The 19,308-nt window shown below is 36.2% G+C and overlaps 1 protein-coding gene across 16 annotated transcripts in view; it reads right to left on the bottom strand.

The window, feature by feature from the left end:
* The window catches only part of SYNRG (synergin gamma), a 74,614-nt gene that overhangs the window by 38,649 nt on the left and 16,657 nt on the right, over positions 1–19,308 (bottom strand). For 6 of the 16 annotated variants that reach the window (XM_053654823.1, XM_053654833.1, XM_037163589.2 and 3 more), the window contains 11 exons: positions 16,592–16,722; positions 15,622–15,727; positions 14,727–14,838; positions 12,353–12,559; positions 11,166–11,399; positions 10,177–10,254; positions 8,070–8,266; positions 6,950–7,198; positions 5,385–5,518; positions 463–581; positions 209–271 (listed from right to left, as the gene is read on the bottom strand). In XM_053654823.1, coding sequence (XP_053510798.1) covers positions 209–271; positions 463–581; positions 5,385–5,518; positions 6,950–7,198; positions 8,070–8,266; positions 10,177–10,254; positions 11,166–11,399; positions 12,353–12,559; positions 14,727–14,838; positions 15,622–15,727; positions 16,592–16,722 — 1,630 coding nt within the window. The remainder of the gene's footprint in view (positions 1–208; positions 272–462; positions 582–5,384; positions 5,519–6,949; positions 7,199–8,069; positions 8,267–10,176; positions 10,255–11,165; positions 11,400–12,352; positions 12,560–14,726; positions 14,839–15,621; positions 15,728–16,591; positions 16,723–19,308) is intronic. The other 10 variants (XM_037163597.2, XM_037163598.2, XM_037163599.2 and 7 more) reach the window with 7 other exon arrangements.

Below are 19,308 nucleotides of genomic sequence, written 5' to 3'. Positions count from 1 at the left end.
CTGGGGTTTGACCTAAATTTTAGAAAATCATTTGCAATAACTAAACCACATGTTACCTCCTTATTTCCAGAGACACAGAAAAAAAACAAACAAAAACCCACCCACACATAGTAAAATAAAGGCACCTTTAAAATTACTGAAAGAATCTTCAAAGATCTCTTTTATCAGAAATTAAATAATTCATTCATTTAACGAACTGAAAACTTACCTGAAGATTTACTCTCTGCTGTCTGTTCAAGTTCCCTGAAAGCACTATATTTATCACCAGGCTCTATGATGAAAACACAGAAGCTCAAGTAAGGGTGGGAACCTTGAGATTACAACTCAAGAAAGCAAGGCAGACAGGGTTAGCCAAATGTACTTAACATGTGATATAAGCATTATACATTTACCATAAAAGGCCCCCACTAACAACAAAGATTTACATTCACAGTTTCTTATGAATTCACAAACTGCTTTTACCTCCAAATGGAACAGTATTTTCAGAGGGCTTGTCAGTTGCAATTCCTTTAAACACAGCATATTTATCCATTGAAGCTGATGCTTTAGTTCCAGAAAGTGGCATCAACAAAGAAGGGGCACTGAAAGGGGAAAAAAATATTTCTTAATGACTAAAACACTGAATCCGTTCCTTATCAAGTAGGAGCTTAGAATTAAAGTGGCAAACAGGTACCTAGTTAAAACTCATGACTCTGCTTTAAAAGTTTGAATATATATACCATAAATGATAAAAACCAACATCCTTTTTTCTTGAAAAAATATATTAAAACAACACCCAACCAATAATTCTCTTGATTGTTTGAATAGGGGTCAGATCCACACTGACCATCTAATCTCTTTACGCCATAAAAACAATTGAAATGTCATTGGAAATAGATGATCATAGAATGATGATCTACTGCAATTTTAACTTTAGGTCCATAAAAGTGAACTGCTCCAAATAGGTATCCCCAATATTTTAAAGTAAATTATGTGATCGACCCTTAATGAAATTATTCTCTAAAATGGGGTCACAATGAAGATGTGGAATAGCTGAGATAAAAATCTATTTATGAAATGTTGTTCAAGCTAAGATATAAACTGCTCCTCTTTTGATCATATTGCATTGCTTAATGACAAAAGTTCACACATCTGATAGCAGCAGTACAGTTAATGCAATCTGCATTTTTGCAAGGATTGCACAGCAGTGCCCAGAAGCTATCTTTTCAGCAAAACAACAATCACTTCAAAATTAGAGGAAGATACTTTTGCCTGTGGACATATTTCTCCCAGGATGGGAAAACAGTGTAATGAGTAGTATCTTTGTGGGTAATTCTTGGATGGCTTACCACATACTATAAAAGCACTACTTTTTTCCTCCCCTCTTATCAGACACAGGCAGCTTCCAGGAAGAACAACCTTTGCATGTGAATGATTATATTTCACCACTAGTTTGTGTCACTCAATATATCAGGCACTGCAAGTTATATAAATGGCTTTCTATTGAGTTCTTTGCCCTGGAGCAAAAATCTTTCCAGTCATTTAAATCTTCTTATCAGTGGCTTCCAAGCAAGGTAAGAAACCCAGCTCTTACCCAAACATGTTAATAGGGGCCCAGAGTGCTTTAGGACTTATGTTATCAAACACTATAATTTCACATCACTACCAAACAGCTGCTACATATTTGGTCTTGATGAACGGGTCCTTACCTACATGTTGTAGGTGAATTTTAAAAAGTTCCTTAAGTAATTAAACTACAATTCATTGAACAGAATGTTACATAGGAATAACAGTAATCAATGTTTTAGGGAAAAAAACACAAAGGTGAATAATCTATTTGTTTTACATGACCTGCCAACTTTAGCTATGATCTTTTAGAGTCCTTTGGTCAAATCTTCTACTCAAAGTGACATTCAATTGAATATTACGAATTTCAAAATTATTTTCAGAATTGGAGGAAAAAAAGAAGATTTTGTTGACTGAATGCAATAAAACAGTTCCATTAAAAAAAACCTATGACTCAGACTGGGATTTTACACACATTACAAATAACTCATTCTGGTTTGTTTTCTGAATGTTTTATTTAACAAAACAAACTGTATCACCATGGAAATGTTTATGCTAGTTATAAAAAGTAGTTATTTGTTCTAAACATAAGAATAGTTATTTCTATTCTGTAATACTTGGGTACTCAGTGAGAGGCATATTGTTTTAAAAAATTTAAAAACCTTCCTTATACTGAAAGATAAGACTATATAGAATTTGGCTATGAAAAAAGGATTTTCCTTTTTCTCTAGTGAATCCATTTGTGCTTTATAATTATTCCTGCTAAATACACCCATTTAAAAAGAAAAAAAAAAAAAAACCCTAAGCAACTCAAAACTCCTACACCTTAATCCTATCCTGTCTTCAGTGCCCCATGTGGGCCTCATTTATTTTCCAAGGCTTCTTCCCCAATGCCTGACACACTCAAGCATTTTCTGAATGGATAAGTGAATGATGTTGCTGTCTTCTAGATCCCTTTTCATGCTGGTGTAAGTACTATTTCTCCTTTGACTTTGACATCCAGTTCAACACTGGCTCCAACGGATTCCTCGGATACACCCTTTTCAGTACCTACAACTCTAAGCCCAGAGCACCTCACCGTCTCACAACAGGATTATCATGATGGCAGCTGAATTTATCCCACACACAGTAGCAAGAATCACTTTCACCATGCCATGTGTATGTTCTAAAATGCTTTAGAGATTACATCACAAATCATAAGACTTCCCACAGTTGGTGCCACCCTTAATAATGTCATTTTTTCCCAGACTAAAAATACTCTCCAATCCAGCCTACTTCCAACAATTTGCTTTACTTTTCATGTTCTCCGACAAATAACGTCCATTTTTTGCTTAAAAATACCACCCAAAGTGGTCTCACCTAGGCTTAGCTATTCATATTGTGATGTAACAAATATCCTTTTAAAATAAACTCACAATATGGAATACACACTATCATAAAACTAGGGAATTCATTATATATGCACACACAGTTAAAGACCAATTCTAAGAGAGTTTTACCACATAATATAAATACCCAGATAGAACTAAGTTTCACCCTGGCTGGTTGGCTCAGCTGGTAGGAGCATCATCTCATAAATCAAATGGTTGTAGGTTCAATTCCTGATCAGGGCACATTCCTAGGTTATAGACTCAATCCATGTTTGGGGGTGTGCATGGAAGGCACCCTCCCCACCTTCTTCCTCTCTCTAAAAAACCAACCAAAAACCAAATAAACATGTCCTTGGGTGAGAATTGAAAAAAACAATACTGAGCTTTTTGAGAGCAGGAATTGTGTTTTTTGCTTCTGTATTTCTAGTGCCCACTTCAATATCTGGCAAATAGCAGATACTAAGTAAATGCTGCTGAATGGGTAAGTAAACAATGATCATGGATTCTTAAGACAGGAGCAAAATGTTTTCATGCAACGAAAGCATGGAAGTAGTCAAGTCAGAACTGAGTGAGAAAAGTCTGCAAAGGCTGGCTGTGTATGAAAGTAAACTATGATGGGGAGACAGTGCCACACAAATCTGCTGACATCCCATATGGCTCAGGTCTGGCCAGCATCTTAAGACTTTTTATACCCCAATTTTAATTTCATGTGCTGAGAGTTTTTCCCCCAGAGGAATGAACCACCCATTTGATTACTTCAGCTTATAATTTTCATACTACAATATAATCATCCAACAAACCTTTATTAAGTACATATAATGGGCTAAGTACTACATATGTAGGCACAAAAGATTGTGTTTGGGTACTTACAGCCTAGTGAGGAAAACAGTCAGGTAACCCAGTAATTAGGGCACAGTACTCATAAGGTATCTTAACAGGAGAGAGGGAGAGGCCCTTAACTCATCTTGGAGGTGGGGACTGATTCAGAGGGGCTAGTAAAAACTTCCTGTATTAAACCTATTTTTGAAATTGAACTGGAATTAACTATAGAAAGAATTTCAGACTGAAGAAAACATAATGTAAAAGGCTATAAGCTTGAAAGAGCACGGTGAGTTTGAAGTCATTTTGGCATGACTGGAGGACAAGCTGCGGGCGAATGGCAGCGGTTGAGAGAGGGGCGGGAGCAAAGCCACACATGGCCTCTTCCATGCCAGGCAGAGGTGGCAGAGTTGATGGTGGTAAAGAAGAGAGAAAGAAGTCAAATAACATGTGTCTGACTTGGTGACTGGACACGGTGACATGATTCACTAAGAAAGGAAATGATGAATTAATAAATTTTTATTTAAGCAGAAAATTAATGAATTTAATTTTTTGCACATGATTTGAGATGCCTTGGGCCATTCAGATATGTTCTAGATAGTAGAACATTCTGTTCCAAGGAAGAGATATGAGAACGAAGTATTTTTCTGTGTCTATCAGGTTAATATTATGTATGCTGGTATAGAGGGCTTGGAAATCCCAGTAGTTTAAAGTCACACCCCCCTCATATGTTTTTTTCTGTGTCATTTACATTTGTTTGACATATTCTTTTTTTCCTACCCCTCCTATTTGATATATTTTAAAATCAGAATAATTTTTTCCCTAATTTGTAATTCTCTATAATGCCTAGCCCTCTGTTCTTGGTACAGTGTATACACAAGAAGTATTGACTAAGAGGTAATCAGTTCGTTAAAACAGAAAAGATGAATGGATTTGCACAAATAGGAACATAAGAGAAATGGAACATGTATCCTGACAAAAACAAGTTCCAAAAAACCTGAAGTAATTCATATTGCTTAATTAAATTCTGGTATGTTCCACTCTGCAAAAGAAGTATCTTTTTTTTTTTTTTATGTTGAAATGGTACGGAGAACGCACCGAATTAGTTACTGTACCTAAAAGTTAAGCTGGTACATAAAACATCAGAGAAACACTTGTGCCACTGTCTGCGCAAGCAAACAGAAATATGAAGGCCTAAAAGTCACTGATCTCAAATATAGGAGAAATGTGAATAATCATATTTGGTCTTCTGAATTATGATTTCTATGGAAAATCAATAGTACACTTATTGCAAAAATATCAAATTATGTGCTCTAGTCTAAAAACCTTTTAACAGTTGAAGACCTGGATCTAACACAAGAACTTGAAGTCATCACTGCACAGGCACACTCTGCTCTAATACATCAGGTTTAGCACAGGCAAAGAAAATACTGGCAAGCAGGTGTGCACTGGCAGGAACTGGTAGGAGTTGACATTTAACAAGGACAATGCAGACAAAAGTCTGAAGAGTAAAACTATGAATAAAGAGGGATTAATCAGGAAAACCATGAGAGTAAAGAGTCTTAATTCTCTTACATTTAGGCTTCTCATTGGGGATGTCTCTTCCTCAATTACTACATACAGTGTTAACTATATTCAACTCTTTTGTACCTGTTTCCATGCTGGGAATTACTTGTTTTCGAAGAAGCAGACAACTCCTGGAAATCACTGAATGAGTCATCAAGGGATCCTGGCTTAGAAGCATCTTGAAAATCTTGGAAGTCATCTTCTTCTGGTTTTACCACCTAGGTTTAAGAGGCCGTTTAAATAGAAAGCATGAAATTGATAAAATAGTAAATAACAAATCTCCCATTGTCCATCTCAAAGACTTTTTTAAATCCTACATTTAGGTACGACTACTTAATTTTAGAAGAACACCCTTTAGATAAAATCAACTCAAAGACTTAATTAAGGCAGGAATCCTATCTTACATTTTTAGATACTCTGATGTACACATGGTAAAAGACTGATTTGAAAAGCTAACTGCTACATTTTTTAAGTAGCTAAGTCATTTAATAGATTACTGAGAACTTCTCATCTTTAAAAAACATTTTACACATGTCTATAAATTTAAAAAGTGATACAAGCTTGTTATAACCCATCACCATACAGTGAAAACTGAGTCCCAATCCCATGCTCTGGGAGTGAGTACTGCTAACAGTTCATTTGCTTTATAGAAAAATGAACTTATATCATTATCCACTTTAAAATGTAATTAAATGACATAGACATCTTTTCAATGCAGTATATATAGATCTATCTCATTCCTTTTCATGATTCATTTACCACTGTATGGATGAGTAAAAATTTATACAACCTTTCTTTTCCTGATGGACATTTAGCTATTCCTATATAGCTAAATGCCATATAGCTATATAGCTAACATTTTTATGTTAACAAACAATGCTATAGCAAATATCCTTTTGTATCTTTGCTAATTTCTGTGCGACAGATTCTTAACAGCATGACTGCTAGGTCAAAAGATACAGAATTTTGATAGCTATTCCTGCCTTCAAAAAGGCTGTACCAATAAACTCTTTTCCCTACATCATCACTAACACTAAATATTATGTTTTTAAAAATGTTTGCTAATCTGAGAAATGAAAAATAAACTGAAGTACCTTAATTTCAGGTTTAACAGCTTCCTCAAGAGATACGGCCTAAGAATTTATTTAACCTTATTATGCTGGATGTTTAAAATGTATTTACTATAAAGAACTATAGTAAATTTTTGGACTTTTAGCCAAAATTCAAGTATCTTAGGGCTTAACAAATTGTTTCATGATTTTTAAATAATGAAAAATTAAATTTTGTATTGTTTTAATACTGTTTAATTTTTACCTCCAGAGTCCATCATAATCCCGCAGTCCTCTCTGTATCTCTTTCTTTTAAAAGATTGTATTTATTTATTTTAGACAGAGGGGAACGGAGGGAGAAAAGGAAAGGGAGAAACATCAGTGTGTAGGATGCCCCTCTCGTACCCCCCCCACTGGGGACTGGGACCGCAACCCAGGCATGTGCCCTGACTGGGAATTGAACCAGTGAACCTTTGGTTTGCAGGCCAGTGCTCAATCCACTAAGCCACACCAGCCAGGGCTTCTCAGTATATCTCTGGGGAAAAAGTTGCCCAGCTTCACTTTTAGGGATTATTTGGAATATGCAGCTTCTCCATTTACCTGATTTGCAGGGTAAGTTGGCATGAAGCCACCGGAAGCCTGGGCTGCAGCTCCCCCCACTGGTCCAACAAGGTTAATGCCCATGACTGGCTGTCCAAGGTTGAGGGGCATGGAGCCTGCAGGGCCTGAAGGCATCCCAGTTGGCTGACTCACTGCAGTAGGTAAAGTCATAGGAAAGCCACTTAAAGTTGGAACGGGAGCTGCTGGGAACTGGTTTAAAGCATCAGGACTTATGGCAGGAACACCCCTCTATACAGAAGGAAAATGAAAACATTTTAGAGGATTGCAAACCACATACAACCTAAATCTGGCAAAGACAGACCAAAATGTAAAATCTGTAGCCTTGGTATAATTCCACTGTTAACTCTCCCAACTCATTAATTTGATACAAGAAAATAAGTTACAAGGTTAATGCAAACCTAATATTTAGCAAAGAAATGGCCAATACACATCAATTCTGACATTTTTATACTCTGACAAGTTTGGATAATTTATTATAACCAAACCATGATTACATATATTATAAATTGTTTTATAATATATGAGAAATTAGTATCAGATGGAGAATACTTTATATCTAAGGAATTTTATTATTAGTTTTTAGCCTCACTTAAGTACACTCTATGCTTATTGACTTTACAGAGGGAGGGAGTAGAGAGGGAAAGAGAGAGGGAGAGAAACTTCAATTAGTTGCCTCCCGTACACATCCCAACCGGGGATCAATCCCACAACCTAGGTGTGGGCCCTGACTGAGAATTGAACCGGCGACCTTTTGGTGTGTGGGATGACATTCCAATCAACTAAGCCACCCAGCCAGGGCTCTAAGGAGTTTTAAATAAGGACTTAAAAGGACGGAGAGTAACTTCATCTATTACTAACTAACTTTCAAGTTCAGAAGGGATATATAATCAGGCCAGAGGATTTTAATGTATTAAACAATCTTTAAAAAAATATTTTGCTAGTGCTTCATATAAACTATACATTTTTGAAGTACTATACCTTGAAAATATCCTACATTTCAATGAACAAGGACTTCTATGAGGTTATAATCACAAAGGATTAATATTCTTCCAACTTATACTGAAAAGTTATTTGATGTAACTTAAGAAATTATGTCTACCTGTGTTACTGCTATCATGGCAAGAACAGTATAAAGTTCTTCTTTAGTAAGTTTGCCGGGTGTGGTTCGATTAGCTAAGGCCCATATCTGTCCAAGAGTTTCCCTGGGAAGTCCAGATGACATCAGAATGGGATACAGTTTTGCAGTATCAATTCCAGTTGGAGTCATTGTGGTTTCCAAGATTTTCTTATAGGCATCTATTAAAGGAAAGACCAGATTAGAAACATAAATATATTTCAAATGATTAATCTTTTTTGTCATTGTTGCTTATCTGTGAATAATCTTAAGTCGAACAGCTTTAATAGAACCAAAACCACGTCAGAGTGTGAACTGCTGTCAAGATATTCCCGTGCAAATATCTAGCAGACAATTGGGGTCTGGTACTTAAAAGAGAGGTTGGAGCTGGGTCCTAAAGATGAAAGATTTGAGACTAAGGGTAAGATGAAGTCTCACAATTAGTGGAAGACAGTAAAAACAGTAAGATGTAGGTGGTACATCTTTGGAGTTTAAAAAAGAATCTGTAGAGTAATGATGGTGGTAATAGTTTGAAAACAGCAGTTGGAGGCAAGAATTATACAAGTGCGAATTATACAAGTACCACCTCTTTCCTGCCCTGACGCCTGGGAGAGGAAACATCACTGGGTAAGGTGCTATGAAAACAGAGCCTTCAGAGAAAAATTCGGTTTCAGTTAAGGCGAGGAAGCAGAAAAAGGGGAGAGTTCTCATAATAAAATGGAGTTCCGAAAGGACAAAGTGAGAAAGGCTGTCAGAGACAAGGTTGCCATAAAACATACAGGATGCCAATACTGCATGGAATATACTTATACTAAACAATTTTTTGCCGTTAATTTAAAATTCAATTTTACTGGATGTTCCGTATGCTTATTTGCTGAATCTGACAACTCTTGTTAGAGGAGTTTGGGGGCTGAAAGTGGGCAGGGGAACGGTAGAGGAAAATGTTTAAAGCAAAAACTTTACACCTATGATTTAAATATGGATTGCAGGGTAACAGCCTGGTCATGACAACACATATTTTGGTGAGGAAATTCTATGTACACATATGTTTGGGAGAAAAAGAAAGAAAAAAAACCCAACAAGCTGGCAGAAAATGGACAGAACTCCAAAATACACAAGATCCAAATTTTGTTTGGCTTGAAGACAGAGAGGAAGAAGAAAAGATGCAAACTGTCTCATGGGCAGGTGGAAGGAAACCTATTGTTTTCCTGTACAACTAAAGTCCCATACTGATTTGGTAAATTAGCCTTTCAATTTGTGATTATGTGATTATGATGTAAAGTAGACATGACCGGCTTCTTTCAGAAAGAAGTTCAGCTATAGGGATCTTGCATGAGTTTTATTTAATCAAATGTGGAATGACTTTAGTCTATAAACAATCTAGAAAACTGAAGATCTGATGAAAAGTTACCTTTAGTTTACAAGGGGCTGGCAAAGTACAGCAAATGTAACCTTACAATTTATTAAGACTGATGAACATATTCTGTTGTAATAGTCATTATTCTGTGCCCATCAAGCAGGTCTTAAACAGACTTTTTCTTTGTATCGGCTGAACACTATCACAAAATGTACACCATGGTAAATTTTTTGGGCTCAGCAGTAATAACATACTTAAAGAAAAAAGTGACCATCATCTGCTAGTGTAGAAGAAGATCTGCTACCTGGTCTTTTATTTCATATACTATCACATGACAAAAAAGTCATAGGAATATTTTAAAAATATAAACTAATCACCAAGAGTTCAGAAAATTGCATCACATATATTAGTGATACTCTTGATAAGTTAATAATCTGTAAAAATATTTGATGTCTTTTAAAGCATGATAAAAATTTTTAGAAATAAAAGTATATGGTAGGTCAATAAACATTAAAGCAAAACATTTCCCCTTCACTTATACAGTTATTTCATAGATGAGGAAGCATTAAGAAACACTAGATCTATCTAATTTTCTGCACTCTTTCAGAAAAAAAATAAACAAGGAAAGTTACAATTCCTTCTGTGTATTTTATAACTATGATAGTAGTTACAACTACATTTACAACATTTAAAGCAAAATGTCCAGATGGGGATCTTGGACAAAGCTTTTATTACCTGGAACCAAACTCTCATTGCAAATCCACGGAGGCATTCTGGGCTGAACAGGATCCTGTGAGGGAAATACAGCCACACCTACAGGAAAATAAGGAACATTATCTCGAGTATATAATGGTCCATTTAGGAGATGCGGGAAGCACACTGAGTCATAGTATTTTATAAAAAGAGCACAGGCTGGAGACACCAAAAAAAAGTCACCAATACAATTAAAATATTTGGTTTCTAAACAACTCCTATACATTACTAAGTCCTAAAGAGTCTACTAAAAAAAACCCCCGAAGATGTACCAAATCAACATTCTGAATCATATGAGGCTTTCACCACTTCACATGTATTACAAATTAAAAGAAAAAATAAAATAATCAGTGGTTTAAAAATTACATAGTAAAAAAAAATGTAGTTAACCAGACTTGACTTAACAGCTTTTAATATATCTTTACATCTGATTTCTTTTTACCTGATTATGACACCGCTGCCTCAGATATATAGGATTTTTGTTTTTTATTTTGTCCAGTGAAATATCCTGCAAAATTTACCTCCTAGGCTGCCCACATTCTAATTCATCTCTGCAAGCTGAGTTCAGAACAAGTCACAAACTTTTAGAGAGTAGTGTCTCAGATTTACTTCTGAGAAGCAAAACTATATTCTCATTGGTGACTTTTCCAGTTAAATTTAAACTTGTCAACCTTTATGGAAGAAGACAAAGTGCAAGAGGGGGAAAAAAAGAGTTTTTATAAAATAAATTTCAAGAATGATTCTGATTTTAAAAACTATCAAAAATTTTTAAAAGGAATAACAGTTTATTGAAAGAATTCAGAGCAAACTCATAGGGGTTAATTGGAGAAAGGAATGCATTAAATATGTTTTAAGCAAAATTCTGATTAGCAAAATCAAGCAGCATTCATTTTAAGATTAACGCTTAAGGTGTTAGCATTTGAGCGGCATTTGGTTAAATAAACTTTTTGCTGAATATTTCATGAGCTCACCACTCTCTTCAACAGGCAGGTTTTGTTCTGAAGTCTTTTCTGCCTCTGCAGTAGCGGTGCCACTTACACGTCCATCTACAGCACCCCTGACAGTGGCTGTAAAACGGGGATGGTTCTTACTGGAACCTGGACCTTGGGCTCTGTGCCCAACTTCAGAAGTATTTAACTTAAGTTGTTCCTGCCCAGATGTACTTATATCACAAGATACTAAGAGCTTCTCCTCCAAAGAAGGGCCTAAACAAATAGCATGAAGGATTATTTGTATATAACTGCAAATTTCCAATTTTTTCAATCACCCATTTCCACCCCAGATTCTAAAGGGAACACCCTCAGTCACTACACATGTGTACAGGACTTCAGAGACTTAGAGATTTTAAAGAACTTAAACATCATTACCTACTTTGATTCTCAAGAATGCAGTGAGACAGCAGGTAGAATGGTATAGTGGAAGAAGTACTACCTTAGAAATCTGGTGGCTACACAAGATGTGGACACTCACACTAATTACTGGTGATACCCCTGGCCAGCAACGTCATCTTTGGGGCTGTTTCTACCTCTGTTGACTGAAAAGGCTTGTAGTAAGTGCGCATCAGCTGAGATCCCTCTCGGCACTACTCATGTCTCATGGCATGGTATCTTGCCACCTGCCCCAACCCCATTACTTCACAGTGATAAAAATGAGGTACAGAAGTGTTTAAAGATTCATCTGAGGACAAACTGATAATAAATGAAGAATCTGAACTAGAGAGAGCACTTTCTAAAGCGGCTTTCCTTGGCTCATTTCTTTTATGAAAATGGTATTAGTGATTTTTCCCAAATAAGAGTAATCTTCTGAAGAAATCTGTTTCTTTTTAAAATTCTAAGGTGGCTTAAATAATATCTAATTTAGAAGCAAAAGTTTTCAATCACTTTTCTGAAAAGTAAGGCACTCAAAGTTTAAAAATCTAGTTTCTTATTTTGGTGAATTTCAATAGTACGCATATATTCAGGTACGTGCTTCTTTGTCAACATCACTGTATTATTCAATGTATATAAGAGAAATAAATAAGCCTAGATTATCTTAGGAATACTTTCATTAATATTCTAGGAGTTACCTGCTCTCTGTACATTGTATAAGGCTGAAGCAGTAGGGAAATAAGGAATTTGTCCAGGGACACCATGTAAGGCAAAAGACACTAGAATCTGACCTGGAGGGAGAGGCTGTGCTCCAGCCTTCTGTGTGTGCAACTGGCCAAGTGGGGTGGTGGGATGGAAAGACTGAAAAGGCTGGGAAGTGGAAGAAGGCCCACATGTGGGAACTTCAACAGGCCCCTGCATAAAGTCACTGAATTCTTCTTCATCAAGAAAGGCAGGTGATGGGGAGACAGTTTTAGAATGAGATGATGTGGGATAATCTGCAAAATGGAAAGTGGCAATGAAACACACAGAAATGAAAACCATAGAGAGAAAGAAATTAAGGTGTAGCACAATTCCAAAAGAATATATCGAAATATGAATAGTGCAGGTGAACAGGAAATAACGTGACGAGAGTCAAATGGACTTACACAACCAATGCAAAGTACTCTGTCTATTCATACATATCTTTTGTCTTTTTAAAAAGGTTTTATAGTTATTTTGCATTTTGTTCAAAACCAGAAAAATATAAAACTCAAAATTTCTTTCCTTCTTTTATTAAGTTAGTACTAATTTTTTCCCCTGAGACCACCAATAATTTACATTGAAGTGATGATTACTTTTGAAACTCAAGTGATCTATTTACCTGGATAATATTCTTTCAAACTAATACACACCAGAAATAAGAAAAGCTACCAAATGCTGCCAAAGACATTTTGAACAGAAACAGACTCTGATGATTAAATTTCATTATGCCAGTAAGAAAGAAATGTATGACACATAAGTTTTCAATTTAGGTGTAAAGAAGTAGTAATGGAAAATGGAGAATGACTCCATTTTTTAATGGACCTATTTATTAGTAATATGGCTGCAAAAGCTAAACCAATGTTTCTTTATTTTATGGGAATTATGTGAATTCTATGTGGTATATATTTTGGCTTATAAATTCTTGCAGTTCTATATATGATTAATAAAAAGTAGAAACATTTTATGGTCAATACAGTTTGTATAGTCAATATTTAGTCTGTGGGGGCAAATGTAAAGATGCCTTTGGTGGTAAAAAAAAAAAGACTGGAAACTCTATACACTTTAGGCCTAAGTTTAAGACTCTAACTGAAGAAGCTCTAAAAATTCCCTGGGCTTGCTCCAGAAAAATCCTTTGCTGGCTAAGCATGAGGCAGTTAACTAGAAACAGCTAACTGCACGCATGTTGACTGAACTCACAAGATTATTTGAGTATCAAATCGCCAATTTATTATTTCACAGTGAGGTTGTTAAACGACACCAGGTTGCCTAAAAAAGGCATTCAATATGGGTAGAACAATGTTAGACCTAAAAATTACCAATCCTCTCTGCCGCCTTCTCCTTTGTTCCACATCGGGTCCAGTTTTAGCATTCTAATATCTATTCTTACATTACTTCTTGACCAGCTTATAATTTTCACTTTTAAGATACGTTTTCTGGACTCAACCTGATTGCTAATATCCATTTTCTTTTCAATCTGTGTATACTTTACTTTGGGGCATATTTTTGAAACGATAATCTGAGTATATAATCTGAGTATATAATTTCACCTGAGTAACAGGTAAAATTAATAGGACAGAGCCAAAGCTGCCCCCGAAAGTTGAAAACTGGTTACTGTGACAATATTGGAGTATTCTCTCCTGACATCTCCTATAAATGGAACTATATAAGGATTTAAGATAAAATTTATCAATATAATATATGCCAGCAGGAAATAGTACTTGACTGGTTGAATGATTTATGAAAGCTGTTCATCTATTAATGGTATGTTATTCTTGAAATCAGTTGAGAATATTAAGTATCAAACTTAAAAAGGGTATGTTAAGTTACATATAAAGGTAAGACTCATTTCAATTGTTAAATGTTCAAAACACATGCAAAAAAACTATCCCTTTACCCTACTCTAAATAGGCACTTTTTTTGATTATCTGATGATAAATTGTAATAAAAACTACAAATAAATGTATTAAAGAAACTAAAATTTCATGAGGAGCATTTTTAAACCCATGACTTTTTTAAAGGGGGCATTTAAAAAATTTCTAAGTTTAATCAAATTAAATAAAATCTGAATTAGCTCATAAAAAGCAAAATTCCTTTAAAACAATGAGAATAAAATAATAAATGCCTTTATGACATTTGCTTTGACTAAATGGATTTTACTACTGTTAACACACTCATATACATAGAAGAGTTCCAAGTGAACTTGACATACTAGCATTTTCTAGAAGACAAAGAAGTTTTTCTCCTCCCAAGACAGTTATCCAGATCAGAACTGTTAACCCACTATAAACTTTAAGACGTCCAAATCTGTACTTAGCTTGAAGGAAGAGGTCAGCACTGGCTCTTCACACATACAATGGCCAATTAAACACACATGGAACATAAATCACCTTCCAACAAAAGAAAACCTTTAACTTAAAATACCTGGTTTCTTAGGGTGTGATGCTGGAGTAGGGTGCATCTTAGCATCTCTGGAAAACCCATCTAAGTTTCCTTTTATGGCTTCCAAAGCATCATCTCTGCTCTTCTCTCCTGTCTAAGAGACAAGAAACATATTCATATTTCTGCACTTATCTCTCACTTCTAAATACTCCCAAATTAAAAGTATAGATATTAGTCTGTTCCCAATGTTTTACCACATCTTTTTTTTTAAGATTTATTTATTTTTTAGAGAGGGGAAGGAAAGGAGAGAAACAGAGGGAGGGAAACATCGACGTGCTAGGGATACATAGACTGGTTGCTTCTCGCATGCCCCTAACTGAGGACCTGGCCCACAACCCAGGCATGTGCCCTGACCAGGAATGGAACTGGCGACCTTTTGGTTCACTGGCCAGCACTCAATCCACTGACCCACACCAGCCAGGGCTACCACATACCTCTGATAGTGAATTCTTCAAATCAGAAAAACACTTAGTGCATAAAACAAAGGCATAACATGACATTCTGTATACTATAGAGTCTACAGAATATTTTTATAGAACATAAAAATATTAAAAGGCCCATTTATAAATATCTTAGGATGCAGCTGTCATATTATGTTAATACATTAATATTCTGTATTAATGCTTCCCTAGACAAGACTACAAACATTCCAATGCTAGTAAAAGAGAGTTGAGAAGACTCGATGATAGCTTGTTCCCTCAACGATACAGTGTCTTTTATAGGAGAAGGAAAACCGTTTACTTTTGGATTTTGGTAAACTAAAATGAACCAACCACAGCCTCAGTTTGGCTGCTAAATGACAAAATCTACTGGATGAGTGAGAAGAGGCACATGCAGGAGTGTGTGTGCTGTGGTGGAGGGTGGCGGAATATTTTACCTTGGGTTTCACACTACTCAGAAGTCTGAGCTTTTGTTTCTGTTCTTCAAACTGACGCCTTTTTCTTTCTTCTTCTAAGAGCTTTTGCTGCTGTTCAAATCGTTTTCTGGAGGAAAAACATTCTAGTAAAGCTTCAAGGATTATCAACTGTGTCACATTAATATTTCTACCAACAATTTCAATAATATCATATTTCTAGAACTAAAAACTTCTCTGCTAATTATATCTAGTTTCTTTATGACAGTCCTATTTCCCCACTATATTAACTTCAAAAATATAGGGTCTGGCAGAAGTAACGCCTGCTTGAGTGTGGGTGGTAGGGTAATAATATGGGTGTAATAATTTATAATTTTAATTTGAACACTTCATCTAAAATGTCATATGGTATGCTCAAGTGTGATAGTTATGTTACAGAATTACATGCTTATGATTTTGCAATAAAAGAGTTTGTAATAAAAAAGGGGTGTTATTTGTGCTGGGCACTGTCTATGAGTCTAAAAAATGACTTACCTAAGACATGAATTTCTTGTCTAATTTGCAAGGGAAAACAATCTTTTGCATTCAAAAGCAACCTCAAAAAACAGATAAGGAAGCAGACAAAATAAAAGCACTTTTGCTCTGCATATAAAAAAGAAACTTCCTCTTGGGAAAGCATGTCATATGGGAGAAAGAGCAACTGTCTGGGAGTCAAGAGGCCTGCCTTTGAGTCCAGGCTTTGCTTGTAACTGTGTAACCTGGACTCACAAGTGGCTTCATTTCTCTGGACCTCACTTTCCCCAGATGTACAATTAGAGGGTTGAATGAGAGAATCTCTAAGGTCCCTTCTGGCTTTAAACTTATAGTAAAAGTATTTTGAAGAGTGTTAAAGGCAACATGACTATTTAGACTTTGAATTTGCATTAGAGAACATTTGAAATGTTTAAAATAATGGCTATTGTGTTTCTTATCCTTGAATCCCATGGTCCCTTACTGCTGCTCTTCGGCAAACTGCTTCTGCATGTCTGGAGTGTATTGTGGGCCTGGAGGACGCATCCCCAGGAATGGCGCTTGTCCCAGGTAAGGCATTCCTGCTGCTGGCACTGGTCCCATTGGTATTCCTGCCTAGAAGAAAAGGACAAAGGCTCAAAACCCACAATTTCTCCAATTACTACAAAGAAAAACTGTGACTTCCATAAATTCTTTCTCAATATTTTTATTAACGAGCTATATAAGTGCATTTCAATAAAGGGTTCAAAGAACATAAGCTAAACATTGAAAGCTCCCCTTAATATCTCATTCCCTTCACGTCCTTCATTGTCCCAGAGATGACCACTGCTAATGGTCTGAGGGTGTGTGTGTGTAAATCTTTCAGGATGAGTGTGTAGGGAAACACACATATACCCAAGTTATATTCTGGTGAGCTTACTAATGCCCACTCTTTGAGAAGAGATATATCTTACAAGACTTTATTTCCAGTAGTAGATAAGAGACTGCTACATGGTAGTTATTCCACAAATAAGATTAAACATGTTTTTCCAACATGCATGAATAATGAATATTTTGACATTCATTATCACAAGTCTAATATCCAAATTCTTACTGTAAATAAACTATATTTAGTCAATAATAAATGATACTTCAGCCCTGACTGGTTCAGTGGGTTGAAGGTGATCCAGCAAACCAAAAAGTCATCAGTTCAATTCCAGGTCAGGGCACATGCCTGGATTGTGGGCCAGAACACCAGTTGGGGGCAGGTGAGAGGGGGCAGATGAACCAATCAATCCTTCCCTCGCACATCGAAGTTTCTCTCCCTCTCTCCCTTCCTTCCCCTCTCTCTAAAAAGAAATAAAATCTTTTTTAAAAAGTTACTAACCTTTAAAAATAATAAATGATATATCAATGATAATGGAAGTTTAATTTTTACTGAGTGAAAATTCTTCTACTCCTTAACCTCCTCCTTAGAAGCTCCCCCCTCCCTAACTGAAAACCTGGCTGTCCCTGGAAGCCCTCTCATTTGGAGATTACTGCTGCTCTCCCACACTCTTACTGCTTACAAACCTTTTCTCCTCTGTCCTCCTTCAAAGACTTGAATACATTTTAATTTCTTGCTATCAAATTTCATCATTTACTATCCTATGTCATCTACAATCCTCAAACTACCTCATGCTTCAGTTGAAGTCTTCAGAACCTTGCTATCTTCCATTCCACTCCTACGCTGCACTCGGTGACTTCGTGATACCAATAATCACGTGAATGGTTCATCTAACACTGTGGCCTTTTGGGTCTCTCACCTCCTCACAACAGCCATGTCCAACATACCGTTCCAACTTGACCATCAGCCCCAGTTACTTCACCATCTCCAAAGTCTGGCTTTTAAGCATCCCAACATAATTTTGGGGGGAAATATAAATTACTTTTAATTAAAAAAAGAAAAATATAGATCCTTTTTAAACACTTCATTTACAAATATGCAGCCCTATTTTAAAATGTGGTAATGCTCAAAGATGGCAGTTGACTTTACTCATACATGTAAAATGTTCTTAAAATATCAGTACATTGGTTTATAAGTTATGTTTGGCCCTCCAGCTGAATTTTCAAATAACTTCAAGAGTTGTATGTGCTGGGATAAGCCCACCCCTGTGCTAAACAAGGTAAGTTCTAGAGCCAAAGGTGACACTCATGAAATATTGGTTCTGATGTGACAGAAGTCACATGAGCACACAGATTTAATGACAACAAAGTGATAAACCAGCAGATTTGCTTTTTTTTTAAGGTGTTAACTCACTCTAAATGAAGCAACTATTTGGGAATTACAAAAACTGAAAATCTCATCCTTCTCCCATGTATAAGGGAACTAGAAAGGTGGTGAAGATAACGACTCCTAGTGTTTCACATACTCTTGTTGATTTGACATATAGTTCCAAAATGCCAATATTTAAAATGGTGTTTGAAGAGAAGTGTCTACAGTGTTAATCTTGTGTGTGCTGGGTCAGTGTGACTGTTCTGTTCACCCAGACACGTATCATCCTGATAAGCATGCCCACACTCGACCACCACCTCCTGTCCTTCCAGCTCACACACCCCAGCAATCCTCCTGTCTCATTAATGCCTCCCGTCCATTAATCTCACCCACTTTCCTGTTGCCCATCATCTTCATGACCTCACTTCTCTTCCTGCCCAGCGTAGACTCCAGAGTTCAATATTAAATGCCCTTGTAAGCTCTTTAACTCCTTTACCTCTTGCTTCTTTGGTATGGTCTCCTGGGAAACCTCCCCCCTGGTTAGAGTCCATTAATCTCCTTCTCTGATCCTAATACCCAAGCCACTGAACCTCACTGAAGAGAAAAACCTTGAGGACTCACTTCAAATTCTTGACCATAAATCTCAAACAGACCCCCAATGTAGGCCTGCCTTATGAGGACTACTATACAGAATTTCAATCCTTTGAAGTTTCTTGAGAATTGCTACAGGCCAGTATATGGTTCATTTTTAATAAATATTCTGTTTTCTTAAAAAGAAAGTATATTTTGCAATTTAGGGGTGGGGGAACAGTGTACTATTATCCACTAGTCAACCTTGGTAAGAATTTAAACCTATGACTTTACAGTTTGTGGATTTGTCTTTTTCCTTGTCATTCTGTCAGTTTCTATCTTGACCTATTTTAAGGCCAAGTTACTTGGTGCATACGAATGTGAAACTGTTACATCTT

The sequence above is a fragment of the Artibeus jamaicensis genome, unplaced genomic scaffold (assembly GCF_021234435.1).
Source record: "Artibeus jamaicensis isolate MK-2021 breed Jamaican fruit bat unplaced genomic scaffold, CSHL_Jam_final contig_1998, whole genome shotgun sequence".
Classification (NCBI taxonomy): domain Eukaryota; kingdom Metazoa; phylum Chordata; class Mammalia; order Chiroptera; family Phyllostomidae; genus Artibeus; species Artibeus jamaicensis.
The sequence above is the reverse complement of the archived record's forward strand: the minus strand, read 5'-3'. Positions and strand labels throughout refer to the sequence as shown.